This window comes from Podarcis raffonei, chromosome 9 (assembly GCF_027172205.1).
Source record: "Podarcis raffonei isolate rPodRaf1 chromosome 9, rPodRaf1.pri, whole genome shotgun sequence".
Classification (NCBI taxonomy): Eukaryota; Metazoa; Chordata; class Lepidosauria; order Squamata; family Lacertidae; genus Podarcis; species Podarcis raffonei.
The window spans coordinates 77,689,717-77,711,324 of NC_070610.1; the positions used below are offsets into that span (position 1 = coordinate 77,689,717).

The 21,608-nt window shown below is 39.9% G+C and overlaps 3 protein-coding genes across 5 annotated transcripts in view; 2 read left to right on the forward strand and 1 right to left on the reverse strand.

The window, feature by feature from the left end:
- The window catches only part of LOC128420553 (CD209 antigen-like), a 128,316-nt gene that overhangs the window by 49,123 nt on the left and 57,585 nt on the right, over positions 1 to 21,608 (forward strand). Inside the window, exons 3-9 of one of the 2 annotated variants that reach the window (XM_053402156.1) lie at positions 1,771 to 1,905; positions 2,605 to 2,715; positions 3,751 to 3,849; positions 4,906 to 5,004; positions 5,888 to 5,974; positions 18,116 to 18,267; positions 21,148 to 21,282. In XM_053402156.1, the coding sequence (XP_053258131.1) occupies positions 1,800 to 1,905; positions 2,605 to 2,715; positions 3,751 to 3,849; positions 4,906 to 5,004; positions 5,888 to 5,974; positions 18,116 to 18,267; positions 21,148 to 21,165 (672 nt within the window). In that variant the 5' untranslated portion in view covers positions 1,771 to 1,799 and the 3' untranslated portion in view covers positions 21,166 to 21,282. Of the gene's footprint in view, positions 1 to 1,770; positions 1,906 to 2,604; positions 2,716 to 3,750; positions 3,850 to 4,905; positions 5,005 to 5,887; positions 5,975 to 18,115; positions 18,268 to 21,147; positions 21,283 to 21,608 lie in introns of those variants that run through there. The other variant, XM_053402154.1, reaches the window with a different exon arrangement.
- The window catches only part of LOC128420556 (CD209 antigen-like protein A), a 188,593-nt gene that overhangs the window by 452 nt on the left and 166,533 nt on the right, over positions 1 to 21,608 (forward strand). The gene's annotated exons all lie outside the window — the stretch shown is intronic.
- On the reverse strand, positions 6,459 to 17,302 carry LOC128420557 (craniofacial development protein 2-like). 2 transcript variants are annotated; one of them, XM_053402163.1, is made up of 2 exons: positions 16,656 to 17,302; positions 6,459 to 6,609 (listed from the first exon to the last, which is right to left on the reverse strand). In XM_053402163.1, exons 1-2 carry the CDS (start codon positions 17,160 to 17,162, stop codon positions 6,589 to 6,591), a joined length of 528 nt encoding a protein of 175 aa, XP_053258138.1. In that variant the 5' UTR covers positions 17,163 to 17,302; the 3' UTR covers positions 6,459 to 6,588. The 2 variants fall into 2 exon arrangements, with proteins under 2 accessions (XP_053258138.1, XP_053258137.1); XM_053402162.1 differs by lacking the exon at positions 6,459 to 6,609 and having other exon boundaries at positions 15,873 to 17,302.

Genomic DNA, 21,608 nt, shown 5'->3' on the forward strand with positions numbered 1-21,608 from the left:
CCAACAGCAACTGGAATAAGCTGTAAAGCCAATAATGTAATCTATAAGCAGGCAGCCCTGTTTAGGGAAGTTTATAATGACTGATGTTTTAATGTATTTTTAATCTTTTGTTGGAAGCCGACAGAGTGGCTGGGGAAACCCAGCCAGATGGGAGGGGTATAAATATTTTTTATTATTATTATTATTATTATTATTATTATTATTATTATTATTATTATGCAAAAGATCTTAGGCAACAATAGTCATAATACAGATAGAATAGGTTTAGTTCTTCATGTCTCCCCAACCGAAGATTCCTCAATCCATCCCCCATGCAGTCAGGTGTTTGATAGCTGGTCAAGCCATGAAGTTGCTTTCACTTCTTCTCCAACAGCCATGTTTCTTATATTAAAGCTCCAGCTACATTGCAAACCAGGAGCACCACATTCTGTTTTATTCCCTGGCAATACAGGTGTGCTGCTCTGATTCATGGGCCCAGTTTGTAAATCCAGATCTAGTTCATGATCCAGAAAATACAAATCTTTGAAAAACTAATTTACTAGCATATCAAGGGCTACTATGTCAGATAGCTTCAAAACGGAATGAGACAACTGCCCTCTTCTTTCTTTCTTTTTTTCTTGATAGACTCAATTGGATTTATATGCATCCAACTGAGACCGGATCTAGTACTCCATCTTTTCTGATGATCAGGAGGTAGTTATATAAATAAATGTATATACCTTCCTTAAAGGGTGAGGAACATGTGGCCTTCCAGATGTTACTGGTCTACAACTCCCGTCATCCCCAACCATTGACCATGATGCCTGTGATGGAGGGAGCTGGCACCCAGGAACATCTGAAGACCTCATAGATCCCACACGATCTATGAAATGGTGAACATCTGGCAATGTATTATGGGGAAGCCACTTTCAGCCCGAGGGCTGGTATCTTGATGAAAACAGCTCTAGTTGCTGCTGCAGAAGGGCCAAACACAAAATTGAAAGGCATTTGGACCTTTAGGCATGGTAATTTGGCACAGTAAGTAATCTTGACATAAGCAGATAGCCTCTAAATAAACACCCAATGAATGTTGCAAAGCAAGATATTTCTTTTTAGCACACACCAATAACTGAGATTTCAGCTGCATTAATAGCAGAACCAAAAACACTTCATCTGATCTTATCAGCTGATGTACAGATCAACCCATTTCATTCACAAAGAAGATTGCCCCAAATTTGATTTACCCCGTAAAATAAATATAGAGTGAACCTATGGATCAAACCCATAACTGTTGTTTGCAAATGCTTACTGAACTTCTAGAAACTAGATGTCCAGGAGTTTAGAAAGAAATAGAATGCAAAATGAGAATGTGCTATATTACCTAAAACATTTTTAAAATTCCTTGGAATCCATATGGAACATCTTTTTGGTTTAAAACTGAGATTGATCCAGCAGAAGAAAAAGAAAGACGTTTCAAAAATGTCTTTATAGGAAAGGATTGTCTAATACTGATAGACACCAAAGTGTAATATTGGAAATGCCCCTTGAGACCCATTTTTTACTTTAAGTTGTTGTGCATTTCAACTTTGTACCAAGAAAATCCTTTACATTTGTAGGTGTGCATCTATTTTAAAATTTATGTTCCTGTAATAGGGAGATTAAGTGCAGGACAACAAAAGCAAATACTGTGAGCTTTGATGCTAGACAAGAGACTTATACTTTGCGTTTGGAAGGTTAAACACCCACCATACAACCAATGTGTTCATAGTCTTATACTCCATGTTATAATAGCTTGTTGTTTCACAGACAAAACTGAGAGGATGGGGAAGCTAACGCCTGCAAAGAGTGCAGCATCCAGAAAACATGCAATGTCCAGAAGACAGCTAGCGCTCAGAAAGCGTAAAGCAGCAGCAAAAGAAACAGGTGGTCTGTATACAGCACAGTCATATGGGATGAGGTTTCTCATAAAGTAGAGGAATGCATGGGAAAGGGAAGTTGATGGAGAGACAGGCAGGGAGTGGAGCCAGTCATGTTGTGGTAGGGAGGAGTGCAGAGAAAAGCACACACAGCTCTTTGGGTGCCAGAGATCCACTAATCCCCACAGAAACCCCAGGATTCAGCCCACTCTTTGCTGCTGGCTGTGGTGTTCCTTTACTGTGTGCAGCCAGGAATGGCTCCATCATTAGGCAGAATGAGGCAGTTGCCTCAGGTTGCAGGTGCTGAGGTGGGCAGAGATGGGTAGACCACACAAGCTGCACTGCACCTCCTCAGTTAGTCTGCTGCCCCATCAGCAGCATCGAAATATCAGCCAATGGCCAGTCCAGCCCAGCTTCTGTATGTGGAATTATGTGTATGGGGGGGCATCTTGTCATTTGTCAGGGGGGGGGGGAGAAAGTAATATCAAAGGCTCCTGTCTTCTGATCCAGACATTTGTAAGAAAAGTTTCCTCAAGCAGCAAGACATCTCACCTTGCCATCTCCACCTGCTTATCCTCCCAAGTGCCCATCCCCTGAGCAAGTGACTGTCTCTGGCTGATGGCTGCCACATAATATGGAAACCCTTTTTCCTGGGCTGGGAATGGTATGTTGGCTACTGATGGCTAAAGTAGAATTGTCTTTCTTCAAGCATCTCTTTTTCAGGAATTGGTTATCTTCTTCAAATCTCCAACGGGTGAAAGATTGATCATACTTGAGATTTTCATCCTCACTGCCATGACACTGCTGATTTACATTCTATGTAAGTACATAATTAGCATACTTTGCAACTAATGTCACGGGCGTTCCTTCAATGCCAATAGCATTTCCAAAAAGAGATGGCAGGATCCACCTTCCATTTATCCCTTTGATCCGTCTTTGATTTCAGGGAGGGAGTTGCGGCTGTCACCCATTGAGAGCAATGGCACTGTTTTGCTTACAATTTATAAGTGAGTTCCAGCTCTTGGAACAGAAGCACAGGCTAACACAAGTCCCTGGAACACCCTGGGCAATTCCCTTTCCCAATTGCAATTCTCTGCTCCTTTCCCAACTAATACTCATTTGCTGAGGGAGAGCCCCCATTCCTGGTCCTCGCCAGCCTGCCCTCTGCTAGGGCTCCAGTCCCCTGAAGGAAAGTGCTTGGGGGAAACAGGCTGCAGAGGATAAGGCCATGGCCAAAGTGTGTGGGTCCAGAGCCTACCTAAATATCGAGATATATGCAGGACCTTTTTCAGCCGAAATTCATCAGTTCCAGCCCCTCTCAGGTGGGCTCCGTTGCCAATCTAAGGGAACAAGGGAGGCATTCATGCTTAGTTCCAGTGCCTCTTTTTCTAGAAAAATAGCACTGGATAGATGAAGAAATGGCCTATTTTCATAGCTAATTCATATTTAAAGGGCACTCAAAGTAAGCAAAGCTCAGAGGGAGGAAACCAAATGATCTAAGAATTTGCATACAGCAGGGCATTTCGCAGCCTGGCAAATGCAAGTCCACAGGACAAAGAGGACAGGGGTATCTGGATACCCAAAAATCTAAAGCTCTCAAAGGAAGGCCAAAGCATCTGATGACAGAAGCAACAGGCTAAATGGAAACAGGACTTCAGACCAGCAGGACAGCCGCTATCAAGGGCTGAGAAAATATTAATAAAAGTCATAGACATGGTTTTGTTGATTTGATTTCTTATCTGCCTTACAAGTCAGCAATTTAAATTCAATATTAAAAGCAGTTTGAAACCAAGTATCCCCTCCCCCAGACAGTCAGACATTTTAATCATTTCTTTTCTACCTACCTCCTCCTTAGATCAAAAGGAAGCAAACAGTAGAGCGGAGGTTCAAATAGCAATGGATATCATTCGGACCTTTGTTGTTGGGCTTGATACAATCCATGAAGACAAGGATGGTAAGCATTTTTTTATGCACATCCTCACTTTTGCTAGACCCTGTTTAATTTAAGCAGGCGTCAATTCCTGAAGTTCACTTTGGGATTCATATTGTGTAAGCAATACATATATTCAATGAAACTCATCACCCAATAGAGTTTATCACATTTCATTGCTCAGCAGGAAGAAAAGCAGATGGTTGTGATTCTCACATCCCCCCACTAGAAATGCTGTCCTTCCCCATCAAACTGTAATTCACAATGTTTGTGCTGCTGCAAGATTTTAGCACTAGCACAAGGGAACTTTGCCCCCACTTCTCCCTGCATGCCATCACCAAAGCTGCTCTGCAGGGTGGGGGAAACTTCAGGACAGAATGGAGGGAAAGGGGCTGAAGATTGCATTGCACAAGGAGAAATTCCTGCACTGACATAATGTCCTTCTTAGAATTATGTGGAATGCAACCCAGTATTCATCAGAAAAAGAGTAGTGGATAGGAGTGGATAGATGAACAAATGGCCTATTTTCATAGCTAATTTATTTTTAAAGGGCACTCAAAGTAAGCAAAGCTCAGGGGGAGGAAACCAAATGATCCAAGAATTTGCATTACTGCAGCTCATTTGGCAGCCTGGCAAATGCAAGTCCACAGGACAAAGAGGACAGGGGTATCTGGACACCCAAAAATCTAAAGCTTTCAAAGGAAGGCCAAACCATCTGATGACAGAAGCAACAGGCTAAATGAAAACAGGACTTGAAATGAAAACAGACTAAATGAAATACATTTAGCTAAATGAAAATGAAATGAAAAACAGGCTAAATGAAAACAGACCAATCAAGGCATAGGAAACATCAATTTAAGGGTGGGGAGAAGAAAATATTAATAGAAATCATATTTATGTTTTTGTTGATTTGATTTTTTTATTCACCCTTCTCTCTAAGGTCCTGGGGCACATGAAAAGTCAGCATTTTAAATTCAATATTAAAAGCAGTTTGAAACCAAGTATCCCCTCCCCCAGGTCATCAGACCAGGGTGCTAGAAAACAATTTCTTCATTTCTTTTCTACCTACCTCCTCCTTAGATCAGAAGGAAGTGAAAAACAGAGAGGAGTTTCAAGTGGCAATGACCATGATTCGAAACTTTGTTGTTGGGATTGATTCATTCTATGAGGACAAGGATGGTAAGCATTTCATATGCACGTCCTCATGTTTGCTAGAACATTTTTAATGTAAACATATTTCAATTCCTTTTATCCACTTTCATATTGTGTGAGCGATACATATAGGAAATGAAACTCACCACCCAACAGAGTTCATCACTATTTCATTCCTCAGCAGGAAGAAAAGCAGACAGTTGTTGTTTTTTTAACATCTTTATTCAAAGTTCAAAAAGTACATAACGATATTAGCAGCAAACATGGTGAGACACAAGATTTAGCACTAGCACAAGGGAACTTTGGCCCCACTTCTCCCTGCATGCCATCACCAAAGCTGCTCTCCAGAGTGGGGGGAAACGTCAGAACAGATTGGAGGGAAAGGGGCTGAAGATTGTATTGCACAAGGAGAAATTCCTGCACGGACATAATGTCCTACTTAGCTCTATGTGAAATGCAACCCAGAATTCATCCAAAAAAGAGTTTGGGCGCCTCTATTTTCTTAGATCTCACAAAGCATAATAGAAAACTTAAAAGTATTTTTGTATTTTTGGTTTTACTGTGTGACTCAGTGCAATATTGTTTTGTGACCCTGTGATTCCCAGCAGAAAAGGAGGACATAGGAGAGGAACATTAGAGATACTTCATGAGCCACTTATAATATGAGAATAGGATAGTGGATTGCATGGGTCTTTGGTCTGATCCAGCTGCAGGATTCTTCTGAGGCTTTTCATTGGTGATCTCAGCCACAGAGAATCAAGTCTGTCCTCATATTCATAAGAACCCGATCCTTGAGCTCTGCTTCTTGTTTCAGGCTAGAGTGTTTAAAAATGTTTGAAAATGGTTTCTTAATATTTGCAGATTGTTATTTCAGATACTCTTTTGACTTGAACTATTTCAAATCTTTTAGACTTTGGAATACTCGCTGTAGCGCTAAACAAATCAGAGGAAATGCGGTATCTTGCCAACAAAAATGATGAACTGCAAAAAGAAATTGGTAAGATGAAAAATTGTAGTGCAGTGAGAACCTGCCCTGATTCTGCCCCAGCTGAAAGCCCCTCCTCTAGCTGAATACTCTTTGAGCCAGAACAGAGTGCTGCAGTCCTTTGCATGGGGTCACCCTAGAGAAACATCAGAGATATTTATTATTATTTTGAAAAGATTTTTATTAATTTTCAACACAAATATACAATTTTATCCAAATTTTCACAAATTATCTCTTTTTGGACTTCCTTCAGCTTCTCTGCCAATCATCCATATTTACCTCTCAATTACGCATTTCTTCTGTTTAGTATTGCCATTAGTTTTCCCTCCCGCTTCTATTTCTTTTAACAATACATCTCAAATTTCACAGTGCTTCTTGGAACCCCGATAGTGTTGTTTGCACATCACATATATTTTTCAGATATTCTACAAATTTTCCCCAGTCTTCGATGAACTTTTGGTCTCAACAATATCTAATTTTCCCAGTTAACTTATCCAACTCTGCATAGTCTGTCAGTTTCATTCTCCATTCTTCTATCGTCGGTATTTCCTCTTGTTTCCATTTCTGGGCCAATAAAATTCTTGCTGCTGTAACTGCACATTGGAACAGTTTACAGTCCTTTCTTCTTATTTCCTTTCCTGTAATCCCTAAAAGAAAAGCTTCTGGTTTCTTTACAAATGTATATTTAAACATCTTTTTCAATTCATTATATATCATCTCCCAGAAACCTTTCACTTTCTTACAATCCCACCACATATGATAAAACGTTCCTTCTTTTTCTTTACATTTCCAAGACTTATTACACGTCTTAAACATTTTTGCTAATTTTACCGGTGTGATATACCATCTATAAAACATTTTCATAACATTTACCTTTAACGCCGTACATGCGGTAAATTTTAAATTTTCCTTCCATAATTTTCCCCGATCATCGAATTGTATATTATAACCAAAGTCCTTGGCCCATTGTATCATTACCGATTTAACTTCTTCATCTTTCGTGTGCCATTCCAACAATATCTTATACATTTTTGACAGAATTTTACAGTCATTGTTTATTATCTCTGTTTGAAACTTTGAGTCTTTTTCTACATAACCACTTTCTTTAAAATCTTTTTTAAACATTTCATTAACCTGAAAGTAATGCAACCAATCATAAATATGTTCTCTAACTTGTTCATATGGTTTTAATTTCCAATTTCCTCCTTCTTTAATTATCAATTCACCATATGTAATCCATTTACCTCTCATATTAATTGTCTTTACAGTCATAACTTCTAACGGAGATAACCAGTGTGGAACTCTTGGTTCTAATAGGTTTTTATACCTATCCCATATTTTTATTAACGAACTCCTGAAGATGTGGTTCCCAAAGCCTTTATGTACCGTATTTTTCGCTCTATAACACACACTTGACCATAACACACACGTAGATTTTAGAGGAGGAAAATCCGTAGGCATGCCACCCGTAGGCATTCTCTCCATAACACGCACAGACATTTCCCCTTACTTTCTAGGAGGAAAAAAGTGAGTGTTATGGTGCAAAAAATATGGTATTTTCTTCTTCTCACACCATAAGTAAGCATGCCATCGAAATCTATTATCAAAACCTTCTAAATCTAGTAGTTCCTTAGTTTCTAATTTTATCCATTCTTTCACCCAGCAAAGACATGCTGCTTCATAATATAATTTCAAATCTGGCAGGGCAAAACCACCTGTTTCTTTCGCGTCTGTTAGTAACTTAAATTTAATTCTTGGTTTTTTGCCCTGCCAGATATACCTTGAAATCACTGTTTGCCACTCTTTAAAAATCGTTACCCCCTTTAGTATGGGGATAGTCTGAAATAAAAATAACATCTTTGGAAGAACGCTCATTTTTATCGTAGAAATTCTACCCCAGAAGGATAGTTTCATTCTACCCCACACCTCCAGATCTTTCCTTATTCCATTCCAGACCGGTATATAATTATTCTGAAACAAATAAATATTTTTAGGAGTTAACCAAATTCCTAAATATTTTACCTTTTTCACCACCTCTATCTCTGTTCGTTGTTGCATTATTTCTATCATACTTTGCTCCATATTTTTTGCAATTATTTTAGTTTTCTTCTTATTTAATCTGAACCCTGCCACATTTCCAAATTGTTCAATTTCCTCCAATACTTCTTTTACACTTTCTGTTGGTTCTTCAATCATTATTACCAGATCATCAGCAAAGGCTTTAACTTTATATTCATTCTGGCCAACTGTTACCCCTTTTATTAATTCATTTTGTCTAATCGCATTTAGAAAGACCTCCAGGACCATTACAAATAACAATGGCGAGAGCGAACATCCCTGTCTACTTCCTTTAGATATTTTTATGTCTTCCGTAGTCACATTATTTACAATCAATTTAGCTCTCTGCTCTGTATATATTGCCTTTATTCCAATATATAACTCTTTCCCTACCTCCATATGCTCCAGATTCTTCAACATAAAGTCCCATGTTATATTATCAAAGGCCTTTTCTGCATCCACAAACATTAATATAGCTTGTTTCTCATGCCTGGCAGTCAGATATTCCAAAATGTTAATTATATTCCTTATATTGTCCTTCATCTGTCTGCCTGGAAGGAAACCCACTTGGTCTTTATGAATAATTTCTAATAATATCCTTTTCAATCTTCTCGCTAAAATCCCAGCAAATATTTTATAATCTGTATTCAGCAATGAAATAGGCCTATAGTTTTTGACCTGTGTTAAATCCGAGTCCTGTTTGGGGATGAATGTGATATATGCTTCTTTCCACGTTTCTGGAACATCTCTTTCTTTCAGAATATTATTCATAACTTCTTTCAATGGGATTGTCAAAACATCTCTCAGTTCTTTATAGTAACTTGATGTAAATCCGTCTGGTCCCGGGGCCTTTCCCCTCTTCAATTCCTTTATAGTCTCTTTTATCTCCTCGCATTCCATAGGGGCATTCAGTTGGTCTTTTTCTCTGCCGGGATCTTCTGCACCTTTTTTTCTTTTAACAATCTCTCTATTTTCCACATGTTCTTCCTTTCTCTGTTATTATATAGTTGTCTGTAAAAGTCCAAGAATCCTTTTCTAATTCCTTTTGGATTATCTATCTCTTCGCCATTCACAGTAATTTTACTAATCGTATTCTGTTCCTTTCTCTTTTTGATTTGCCAGGCAAACCATTTACCTGATTTGTTAGCGAATTCAAAGTTTTTCTGTCTTAACTTTTTGATATTCCATTTCACTTCTCTGTTTATTATCATTGCAAATTGAGTTTGCAAAGTTTTAATTTCTTGTTTTATTTTCGAATTATTTGGTTTTTTAATTAATTTTTGTTCGTTGTCCATTATCTGCTTTAAAATTTCTTTTTTCCCTTTTTCTCTATTTTTATTCCTCAATGAATTCTGCTGAATAAAGAAACCTCTCATCACTGCCTTGCTTGCGTCCCATACTACACTCATCTTTGTACCTTTATTGATGTTATCAACAAAATATTCAGTTAATTTCTTTTGTGCTTTTTCCGCAATTCTTTGGTCATCTAGAAGATAATTGTTAATTTTCCATCTAAAAGTTCTTTCCTCAAAGCCTTTTAGTTCCAATTTTATTGGATTATGATCGGAAATTACTTTAGGTTGAATTTAAATTTGTAGAATTCTTGGCGTCAATTCATTTGAAACCCCTATTTGATCTATTCTTGACATTGACTGATTTGGTTTGGAAAAGAAAGTGAATTGTTTCTCCAATGGGTGTCTAAGTCTCCAAATATCAATCAAATTACAGTTCTTAATCATTGAAAAGAAAGTCTTAGGTAATTTTCCTTCTTTACTCGTTCCATCTCTTAGTCTGTCCATTTCCAATGAAACCACTCCATTCATATCTCCCATTATTATGATTTTCTGATCCATATACTCAAATAGTTTTTCTTCCAAAGTTTTGTAAAAATCAGTCTTGTTTCCATTAGGTGCATAGATCCTGACAATTATCAAATTTTCCCCTTGCCATCTGATCCGGACTGCTATGATCCTCCCTTCTTCATCTTTGAAGATTTGTTGAGATTCGATTTTGCTTTTAATATATAAAACTACCCCTCTTTTTTTCTCTTTATCCGAAGATACAAATTCATTTCCTAATCTTTTGTTAGTCAAGATTTTTCTATGTTTTCTTGCCACATGTGTCTCTTGTAAACATATAATGTCCAAATTTTTCTTTTTTAGAAATTGTTCAATTTTATTCCGTTTTTTCTTCTCATTCATTCCATTTATATTCCAATTCCATCATTTTAACGCCATGGTAATTCCGCTTAAATAAGTTTGGTTTACTTTTCTATAACCTTTTTACCTCTTCTTCTTCTTCTTCTTCTTCTTCTTCTTCTTCTTCTTCTTCTTCTTCTTCTTCTTCTTCTTCTGTTTTCCTTCCATTCTCTTCTTCTTCTTCCCCTGATTCCAACTCTCCTCTGGCTCCTGCTCCTCCTTCTGCTCCTTTAACTTCTTCCTTCTCTACTTTCAATTCCTTGTACCTTCTCAGAAATTTCCCTGTTTCTTCTGGGCTCGTCAGTCTGTGCTTTTTACTTTTGTAAAAAAACGAAATTCCCTCTGGAAATTCCCATTTAAAATCAATGTTATTTTTCTTTAGAATCTGCACCAGTGGCTTGTATGGGTCCCTTCGTTTCAGCAATCTTATTGGTATATCTTTAAAGATAATTATGTAGTTTCCATCTATATTCAATCTTTTCTCTCTGTTCTGCAATATCAGATTTCTCATTTCTCTATCCTTGAAAGTTATTAAGCAGTCACCTGGAAATTTTCTTGCTTTGGTTGTTCTAACTCTCATTCTGAATGCACTTTGTACTGTTTTTGAGACCTCTTCTATTGGTAACTCCAGCCACTGTGCTAATTCTGTTATCAATCTTTCTTTGATATTTTCCGTCTGAATCTCTGGCACGGCTCTCAGCCTCAGATTAACTTCCCTCTGTCTCAGTTCGTTCATGGCGATCACATCTTTAATTTCTTCCTGTGATTTATTTAGTTCCGACATCTCCACCCTGATCCTCTCTTCCTCTCGCTTCACTTACTTCATTTCCAATTTTGTCTTCTTCATCCCCTCCTCTAAAGATAGTGTTCTCTTAGATACCTCTTTTATTTCCCCTTTAAGTTCATTAACTGTCTCATCAATTTTTTTGTCCATTTTCCCAATCTTATTATCAACTTGCTCTAACTTAGTTTCTAAATTCTTCTCACTTTGCTTACCTTCAGCAAACATTTTCAAAATTTCTGCTTTGAAATCTGCTTCTTGTTTAGAAGCCCTCCTATCTGTTGTGGACCCCCCTTCTATCCCTTTCTTCTGCTGGTGTGTCATCTTATAAAAATTATCAGACAAATTCTCCACAACACCATTTTATACCACCACCAGCCACCCTAAAAACAAATCCAACAAATGTCCCAAATTACAGAAATTCAGTTTCTAAATATTGGTCAAGTCCAATTTTATCTTTTGTTTGGGTTTCTGATTTGTAGTTTATAGTTTGTAAATTGTCTATTTTCTATTTTCAGCCCAACCGTAAATTTAACTATTGAAAAGCAGTAAAAAAGCAAAACTATTTAAAAGGAGTAGAGGACCAAAACAGGGGCCAGAATATGACCAATCTTCTTACCACCAATTAGGCTCAATCCTTATTCAGCTAATCTTCTGAAATTCCTTTGTACCGTTTGTAATCCAATTATATTTTAGTTATACGTTTGGCAAGCACAAAAATTCCCTCAAAAAAAGAAGAAAGAGAGCAAAGCACTCCCTCCAAATTAATCCAGAAAGTCCCCAAACCCAACAGTTAGTCTTCAGTAACAGTGAAATAATAATAATAATAAAAAACTGGTAATAAACTGTAATGGCTTTAGGGGTTGCTTGTGCGTAAGTTACCGCCGCTCTGGGCTAGGTTGCCTGGTTAAACCGTTTCTGTCTGGACAGCCATCCACTCTGTGGCTGTTCAGTCGCTAGCAGAATCCATCAGTGGGCGTTTCTTAAACCTCTTCCAGCAAAGAAGTTCTTTGACGCCAAGTCGCCGCCTACTTTCCCTGCGCGGAAGTCTTGTGTGCAGGGTGGGTGTGGGCAGCGGAGGACCTGTGCTCTCCTCGCTGGTCTCCTGCGAAGAGTCCTGGAGCATCCTCTCTGCTTCCCCCATCGGCCCCCCTCTATCCCTGGTGTTGCGCTGATTTTCTTCCCCAGCCGGAGACCTGCCTCTCTCCCTGCTTGGCCCCTCTCCAGCATCGCTGTGGAGCCTCGCCTCCTCCTCTAGTTCCGATGGCAGTTCCCTGACATAAACAAATGATCCGAAAGCCAATTCAGAAGTTTAAGTCTACATTAGATCCATATTCCAAAATCAATCCAAGTATCGAACCAAAATTCCCAGAGCGAAACTCCAAAATCGCCAATGTAGGAAGAAAACAGGAAATTCCAAATGTAAACAGGAGCCAAAGTCTCTCTCCAATTATAATCAGTCTTTCAATGAGAAGATCTTAGAAAATAAATAAATTGTAGTGATGTTTTCCATCCACTAGGGGTCATAAATCCAAATCTGAGACACGTTAAAAATACTCCAAATAAGAGAATTTTTCCCAAGTCCAAATAACAGTAATTTTGTTTGGCTAGGGTCCCTAATATCTATTTTGTCAATAAAACTCAAAGTAAAAAAGAAAGAAAGAAAGAAAAGCCAGATAAACAACTTTTATCCACTACCGTTGCCGTCCTGAAATTTGTCTTTGTCACTACTTTTAAAAATGCCAATGGCGTCAGAAGCTCATTTTCCGCTACGCAATTCTTTGTCTTTTAAAACCAAAAGTAAGAAGGAGCTTCGATCTTTCTTTTACCCTCCGTTACATCAAAAGACTGCCAATTTTCAAAATAGTATCTCTCTGTTCCCCCTTTAACTTAGTAGTCTTTTATTTCTTTGTAGCTCCTTAAGGAGATACTTTTAAAAAGAAACAAGTTAAAGGATAGAAAGCAACAGTAACTGCTAGCGGCAACTCACTTTCCTTTTCCCAGCTCTGTGTAAAGCGCTGTGTCTGAGCTGATTCCAGATGACAGCTGAACTCCGTAATCTTCTCTCTCTTTTTTCCGAATCCTTCCTTTATTAACCACCATCCAATCTGTAATTTTTAGGTCCGAATTTCTTATATTTGAGAGCGGAGCACTTTCCCTGCAAGCTCAGGGCTTCGCTATTCGGCTGTAGACAATGGGTTCCCTTAGCCCGCTATCCCCGCTCCGCCGTACTCTTTGCTCCTTTTTGGAGTTACCTGACGGTCGGGCGGGTAGCTTTTGGTGTCGCCAGGAACCTGACTCTCTGGACACCCTCCAGAGATTAAATTTAGGGGCTACTGCGCCCTGTAGCACCCTTTCCTTGTCCGATATAGCACAGGATTTGCCTCCTGGCAAAATCTCCGCTTGCGGGAGGATCGCACTCCACCGGAAGTGCTGAAACATCAGAGATATTTAGTTCAGTTCTCCTGAACTTCTGAATTTATTTAGCCTCTATGGTTATGAAAGAAAAGACTGTCATTCTTTGCTATAATAGATACAATCAAAACAGGTCAGCTAAAAGACCTGTCCTTTATTATTTTCACCCATGAGAGCCCTGCCTCTGCGGAGACAATCAAAAGAGGTCAACTGAAAGGGCATGCAGGGCCAATTGTGTCAATGGCCCAAGCCAAGGCAGGGGGTCTTCTGGGTGGTTGCGCTCTTCTTATGGCACTCCCTCCCACCAGATCTCAAGGGGGGAAAAGAACTATCTTACTCGCAGAAGACATCTGAAGGCAGCCCTGTTCAGGCAAGTTTTAAATGGTTGGTGTTCAATTGTGTTTTAATTTTTTGAAATTCACCCAGAGTGGTTGGGGGCAACCCAGTCAGATGGGCAGCATATTAACAACAACAACAACAACAACAACAACAACAACAACAACAACAACAACAACAACAGGCAGCATATTATTATTATTATTATTATTATTATTATTATTATTATTATTATTCGGATGTTCCAGAGATCAGCCAAAGCTCAGCAGGAGCACCTGTCAGAGCAGTTGGAAAATCCCCCAGAGCCATTTGGAAGCCCACTGGATCCATCCTGTCAGCTCAGGCAGGGAGACTGCTTGGCAGCATAGTGGGTGGTAAACCAGCAGAATCCCTCATCTGTCCCAGTTGCCCAATGCCAGGAACACACACTCTAGATTCCCGCCCTCCCGCAACTGGACAGAGAGCCTGTAGAGAGAAAGAGAATTTTGATAAACAACAGCTACTCCCCCTTCCCAACCTTCAAGTCTGCCCTGATGCTGCCCTAAGTATCCAGGTGGAAACAAGTAGGTGAGGTTCTTGACTGCACTCCCTGTTCCAGCTATGCCCACCCAGGTATTTACTGCAGCATCAACATGGGTTGAAGAGTTAATGTTTTTCTTGTTTTAAGATTTCTGAGCTTCCTAGATGAATATATGTTACCATGCGGTGACAGAAATGAATTTAACAAAAATAATTGAAATCTGCACAGGCATACATGGTTTTGTTGTTTAGTCGTTTAGTCGTGTCCGACTCTTCGTGACCCCATGGACCAGAGCACACCAGGCACCTCTGTCCTCCACTACTTCCCACAGTTTGGTCAAACTCATGCTGGTAACCTCGAAAACACTATCCAACCATCTCGTCCTCTGTCGCCCCCTTCTCCTTGTGCCCTCCATCTTTCCCAGCATCAGTGTCTTCTCCAGGGAGTCTTCTCTTCTCATGAGGTGGCCAAAGTACTGGAGCCTCAGCTTCACAATCTGTCCTTCCAGTGAGCACTCAGGGCTGATTTCCTTAAGAATGGATGCGTTTGATCTTCTTGCAGTCCATGGGACTCTCCAGAGTCTCCTCCAGCACCAGAATTCAAAAGCATCAATTCTTCGGCGATCAGCCTTCTTTATGGTCCAGCTCTCACTTCCATACATCACTACTGGGAAAACCATGGCTTTAACTATACGGACCTTTGTTGGCAAGGTGACGTCTCTACTTCTCAAGATGCTGTCTAGGCCTGTCATTGCCCTTCTCCCAAGAAGCAGGCGTCTTTTAATTTCGTGGCTGCTGTCACCATCTGCAGTGATCATGGAGCCCAAGAAAGTAAAATCTCTCACTGCCTCCATTTCTTCCCCTTCTATTTGCCAGGAGGTGATGGGATCAGTGGCCATGATCTTCGTTTTTTTGATGTTGAGCTTCAGACCATATTTTGCGCTCTCCTCTTTCACCCTCATTAAAAGGTTCTTTAATTCCTCCTCACTTTCTGCCATCAAGGTTGTGTCATCTGCATATCTGAGGTTATTGATATTTCTTCCGGCAATCTAAATTCCAGCTTGGGATTCATCCAGCCCAGCCTTTCGCATGATGCATTCTGCATATAAATTAAATAAGCAGGGAGACAAAATACAGCCTTGTCGTACTCCTTTTCCAATTTTGAACCAATCAGTTGTTCCATATCCAGTTCTAACTGTAGCTTCTTGTCCCACATAGAGATTTCTCAGGAGACAGATGAGGTGATCAGGCACTCCCATTTCTTTAAGAACTTGCCATAGTTTAAACAAAAAAATATTTTCCTTCCAGTAGCACCTTAAAGACCAACTAAGTTAGTTCTTGGTATGAGCTTTCGTGTGCATGCACACTTCTTCAGATACACTGAAACAGAAGTTATGTACGTGACACCACAGATTTTCTGAGGAAAATACAATCTTTAAATAATCTTCCCAACAATACTATACTAGCTACTATGGATGTGGAATCTCTGTATACCAACATCCCACACAACGATGGTTTACAAGCTATAAGGAACACCATTTCAGATAAAACCACAGCGGACTTCCTTGTAGAATTTTAAGCATAACCTTGCTAGCGTGTGAAATGAGTGCAATTGTGCGGTAGTTGGAGCATTCTTTGGCACTGGCCTTCTTTGGGATTGGGATGTAGACTGATCTTCTCCGATCTTCTGGCCACTGCTGAGTTTTCCAAATTTGCTGGCATATTGAGTTTAGCACCTTAACAGCATCATCTTTTAAAATTTTAAATAGTTCAGCTGGAATACCATCACTTCCACTGGCCTTGTTATTTGCAGTGCTTTCTAAGGCCCATTTGGCTCAAGGTCAGCAACCACACTACCTGGGGTGTACGAGACATCCATATCTTTCTGGTATAATTCCTCTGTGTATTCTTGCCACCTCTTCTTGATGTCTTCTGCTTCTGTTAGGTCCTTACCACTTTTGTCCTTTATTATGGTCATCTTTGTATGAAATGTTCCTTTCATATCTCCAATTTTCTTGAACAGATCTCTGGTTCTTCCCATTCTGTTGTTTTCCTCTATTTGTTTGCATTGCTCGTTTAAGAAGGCCTTCTTGTCTCTCCTTGCTATTCTTTGGAAATCTGCATTCAATTTCCTGTATCTTTCACTATCTCCCTCTCATTTTGCTTGCCTTCTCTCCTCCGCTATTTGTAAGGCCTTGTTGGACAGCCACTTTGCTTTCTTGCATTTCCTTTTCATTGGCATGGTTTTCGTTGTTGCCTCCTGTACAATGTTACGAGCCTCCATCCATAGTTCTTCAGGCACTCTGTCCACCAAATCGAAATCCTTAAACCTGTTCGTCACTTCCACTGTGTATTCATAAGGGATTTGACTTAGATTGTATCTTACCGGCCCAGTGGTTTTTCCTACTTTCTTCAGTTTAAGCTTGAATTTTGCTATAAGAAGCTGATGATCTGAGCCACAGTCAGCTCCAGGTCTTGTTTTTGCTGACTGTATAGAGCTTCTCCATCTTTGGCTGCAGAGAATATAATCAATCTGATTTCGATGCTGCCCATCTGGTGATGTCCATGAGTAGAGTCGTCTCTTGTGTTGTTGGAAAAGCGTGTTTGTGATGACCAGCTTGTTCTCTTGACAGAACTCTATTAGCCTTTGCCCTGCTTCGTTTTGATCTCCAAGGCCAAACTTGCCAGTTGTTCCTTTTATCTCTTGCCTCCCTACTTTAGCATTCCAATCCCCTATAATGAGAAGAACATCCTTCTTTGGTGTCACTTCTATAAGGTGTTGTAAGTCTTCATAGAATTGGTCAATTTCAGTTTCTTCAGCACCAGTAGTTGGTGCATAAACTTGGATTACTGTGATGTTAAAAGGTCTGCCTTGGATTCGTATCGAGATCATTCTATCATTTTTGAGATTGCATCCCAGTACAGCTTTCGCCACTCTTGTTGACTATGAGGGCCACTCCATTTCTTTTACAGGTTTCTTGCCCACAGTAGTAGATGTGATGGTCATCTGAACTGAATTCGCCCATTCCCGTCCATTTTTAAAAAAAAGATATTTATTGAGTTTTTCCACCTTTATACATTAAAAAATCAAAAAGAAAAAACAAAAAAGTTAAAAACACATAAAGTTTACAATCCTTATTTTCAATAACATATTTCCCTGACTTCCCCACACCTCCCCTTCTTATATTCCAATTCAAATTGTTAATTCAACAAGTTCTTGTATTCCCGTCCATTTTAGTTCACTGATGCCCAGGATGTCAATATTTATTCTTGCCATCTCATTTTTGACCACATCCAGCTTACCAAGGTTCATGGTTCTTACATTTCATGTTCCTATGCAATATTTTTATTTACAACATTGGACTTTCCCTTCGCTTGCAGGCATATCCGCAACTGAGCGACCTTTCGGCTTTGGCCCAGCCACTTCATCAGCTCTAAATCTATCTGTACTTGCCCTCCGCTCTTCCCCAGTAGCATGTTGGACGCCTTCCGACCTGAGGGGCTCATCTTCCAGCGTCATAACTTTTATATGCCTATTGTCTTTGTCCATGGAGTTTTCTTGGCAAGGATACTGGAGTGGCTTGCTGGTTCCTCCTCCAGGTGGATCACTTTTGGTCAAAACTCTCCACTATGACCTGTTCATCTTGTGTGCCCTGCTCGGCATAGTTCATAGCTTCTCTGAGTTCTTCAAGCCCCTTCGCCACGGCAAGGCAGTGATCCATGTAGGGGGCATACAAGGTGGTTCCCCTTAAATTCCCTATCTTGAATTTGAATATGAGGCTGAAATTGAATTCCCTATCTTGTTTTCTTTTTCTCTTCTTCCTCCATATCTGGCTTGACTCAAAGACCTCCTTATTGGTAACTTGAATGATGGTTGGATTATATATCAAAGGACAATGTATTTCCTTTCTCTTGACCAAGATTCATGGGCAGATTCCAAAAAAAAATGTGAGAGGGAAGGCGCCAAGCTCCTTTCTATGGAAACATATCAAGAACAGGTGAGCATCAAAGCCGAGTATTGAAAAAGGTAGGGGGTCTCCTAGAGTCAAAGGGTTCTTATCATCACTATCCATTTAAGAAAGTTACATCTACCTGTATGCAGCCAAGACAGCAACTCCATCAGTCAAGCCAAGGGTGGGTGGGGCAGGGAGCAGCTGCTACCATCTGGGGCTAACTAAGGTTTCTTGGAGCTGCTGAGCTCTAATAGAATGAAAATGGCAGTCCGGATGGAGATCTTCAAGGAAGAGGAAGAGGAGGAGGTGTAGATACTTCGGAGGCATGTATCTCTTGGATTCTCTTTAAATTCTTTCTCTGCTCTTTGAGATGTATTGAGTGCTTAGAAAAAAATGGCTTCCCTCACCACGCTAACCTGGCAGGAGAGTATCATGGAGATGACTCTAGAGGAGCTTGCAAGGTATATCCCTCTCCCAGCCCCTTAGCCCTGGCAGAGGGGCTACTGGGGTGCTGCAGGGCACAGACATGGGTGAGATCCCATCAGCATGCCATCAAGCATACCATAACCGGACTGATTCCAGTGTCTCTGGAACCAACCATCAAACATGGATGCAGAAATTGGAGTATTTGACACACAGGTCACTGTCCTGCTAGGTGGTTCCAAGACCAACTGTTCTCTGGCACAGTCATTTACAGTATCTGGAAATTATAACTCTGTGTCATGACTGGAAGACATATGTAGCCAGTCTCGGTGAGGGCAGGTGAAGTTCCCCTTCACTACAATATTTCCTCTAAGGGGTGCTTCCTTGATTCCATCACCATCATCTTCGTCATTATCGTCATTACCATCAGCATCATAATTTTGATCAGGGGGACAATACCACATCCAGTATATGAAATTATTATTGGTGATGGGAATACAATGTATAGTTTTGATCACTTTCCCGCCAAAATTTGGATTGGGTCTTCAAATGTGATACCTTCTCCTTTTAAAATGTGTTTGTTTTATGCCTGTTGAATTTCTGTAAAGGGCTATAGTCTCCCAGAGAAAGGGACATTGTCTTAAAATATTTTATTTGTTCTTTCTCAACTCCCCTACCCTAGAATTTTATAAACAGGCAAGTACAAAAGCGTAACAAGTTTTTTTGGTTTGGAGTCTTTAAAGACTCGGCAAAGAAATGGAGATGGCTGTCAGGAATAGAGGCTTTATTCACGTAAGTTTCTGCAGAAACATTTGTTAATGGCATGCATTCCAAAAAGTTGCAGATTCTGTTTACATAATTGATTCTTTCCCTTTCCAAATATATTTTGCCATGCAATTTTCTCTACTACTAAAGATCTACATATGTACTCCTCCACATCATTGTCCAGGTGAGTGACTGGTGCTTCTCACTAGGCTGCAGAGGCAGGAAGGCTCCTCTTCCTGCTTCTCTAACCTAATGAATGTGGTGATTCGGAAGAGGCTGAAGGCATTCTTTTAAATGGTTTGTGCTGCTTAGTTCAGCTTCAAAAGGACTTGCAGGAACGTAAAGCCGAGCAACACTGTCAGCTGGCAGTTTAAGATTGTTCATGGTTCCCTTTAAGTATCTAACAACTCTTTTCAGCTTGTGTTGATGCATTGATAAGGTCAGAGAAGATCTCGCTCATCCACAGTTTGGTAGTAGAACAGGTAGTCCGGATTAACAGAGGGTCACCTTCTATTTGTGCAATGTCTCCTGGTATAAAATCCATTGACATTCATCTCTATTGATGCACCCAATACCAACCACTAATCCTTTTTGGCAAAGGTATTGAGTAAACTTTACAAATGGGCCGTGGGGTTGTATAATACTAGCTGGGAAATTAAAACCTGTATGCCAGCGGTTCCCAGTTAGCTAAGTACTGCAGACCCCTTCGTTTTCAAAAGCCACACCGTACCTTTGAACATTTTGATATCTCTGTATAGTTTTTGTTATGTGAATGACACCATGGAGCCCCTGGGTGGGTTGTCCGTGGACCACCAATTGGGAACCACTGCTGTATGTGATCTTAGACTTGATCAAAGGGCAAATCTCACCCAAACATCTCATGGGAGTAAAAAACAACAACCACCTACTACACCATTACTAGTAATATCAATTTAATAGATTCACAGAGAGCTAAAAATGAGGGAGTTATAGAATACCTTTATCACAGAATTTTAGTGCTGTGTAGTGGGACTTGATTCAGTACACAATGGACACTGGAAAATGCAAATGACAATAAGAGTGAGGCTAGGGCGATACCTTTGTCAACTATGGGTAATTGATTAAAGTAAACTTAGAACCATTATGTTAGATTTAGATAAGATATAGCCATTTTTGTTTCTGTATAGTGTCATTGCTCTCCTCATTCATGGGGTGGGTGATGGATGTGAGATGAGGTGGATGAAGACGGATGCAAATCTAACAAGGTTTTAATATGCTCAGAACAATTACTACTGTGCTAACTCAGCTACTTGAGAGTAAGGATCTCTCAACACGCACAACTGTCCAGAGCAGATCTGAGGAGGATGTGGGTGCATATGGAAAGGAGAGAGGGCCAGTTCTGTTGCAGAAATGGAAATCCTGGCAAGAGTACTGCATTGGATGCTGCCCAAACTAAATTTACTGAAAGTTCTTGTGTGTACCTCTGAGCATTCCAAAGTGACACCCTCACTTTTTGTAGTTTCCTATGAGAAATCACTTCATGTGAAAAGAAAAGAGGCAGTCTTGACCCACAGTTGTTGTTGTTGTTTTCCTTACATGGTTAGAATTCTAAAATCTGGGGAGAAAAATCCATCCCAATTGTGGGTGGATGTTAAGAGAGAAAGAGCTGAACATCTTTTTAATGGTAGAAGGCATAGGGAGTGCGTGAGGAAGTAGACATCCAATCTTGATTGATCAGTGCTGCTCTTTTCTTTTCAGGTACTGGAAAAAAGATGAGCCTAAAAACGAAGACAGAAACCACTGTGCTGCAATAGGCCTTGATTGCGACTTGAATTGCTGGATAGCATTACACTGTGAGCAACGCATAGGGTACATTTGTAAGAAGGTGCCGAATGATGCTTGGCTCTAAGAAGACACTTTAAGATGAACGAAACTGGATCTCATGATCACTACACAAAAACAAAACCAGGAGATCAAACAAAACCTCACTGTTTTAATGCACAATCCACACTCTGCCATCTAGATTATGGGACTCTTTGGCATCAGCACTCAAAAACACCTTGAAAAGAAATTATTCTGCAAAGTCAAACATAGATGGCTACAAAAATAAAGAATGGAAGCATCCAGTCATAGCTTGTTTTCTGTTTAATGTATTTATTTGCAATGCATACCAATATTTGTTTCCTTATTCTGTGTGTTTGATGCCCCATTGCCCCTTC

What these genes read in the sequence shown, in the direction of transcription:
- LOC128420557 (XM_053402162.1), bottom strand. Translation starts at nt 17,162, where the DNA reads ATGATCTCGATACGAATCCAAGGCAGACCTTTTAACATCACAGTAATC.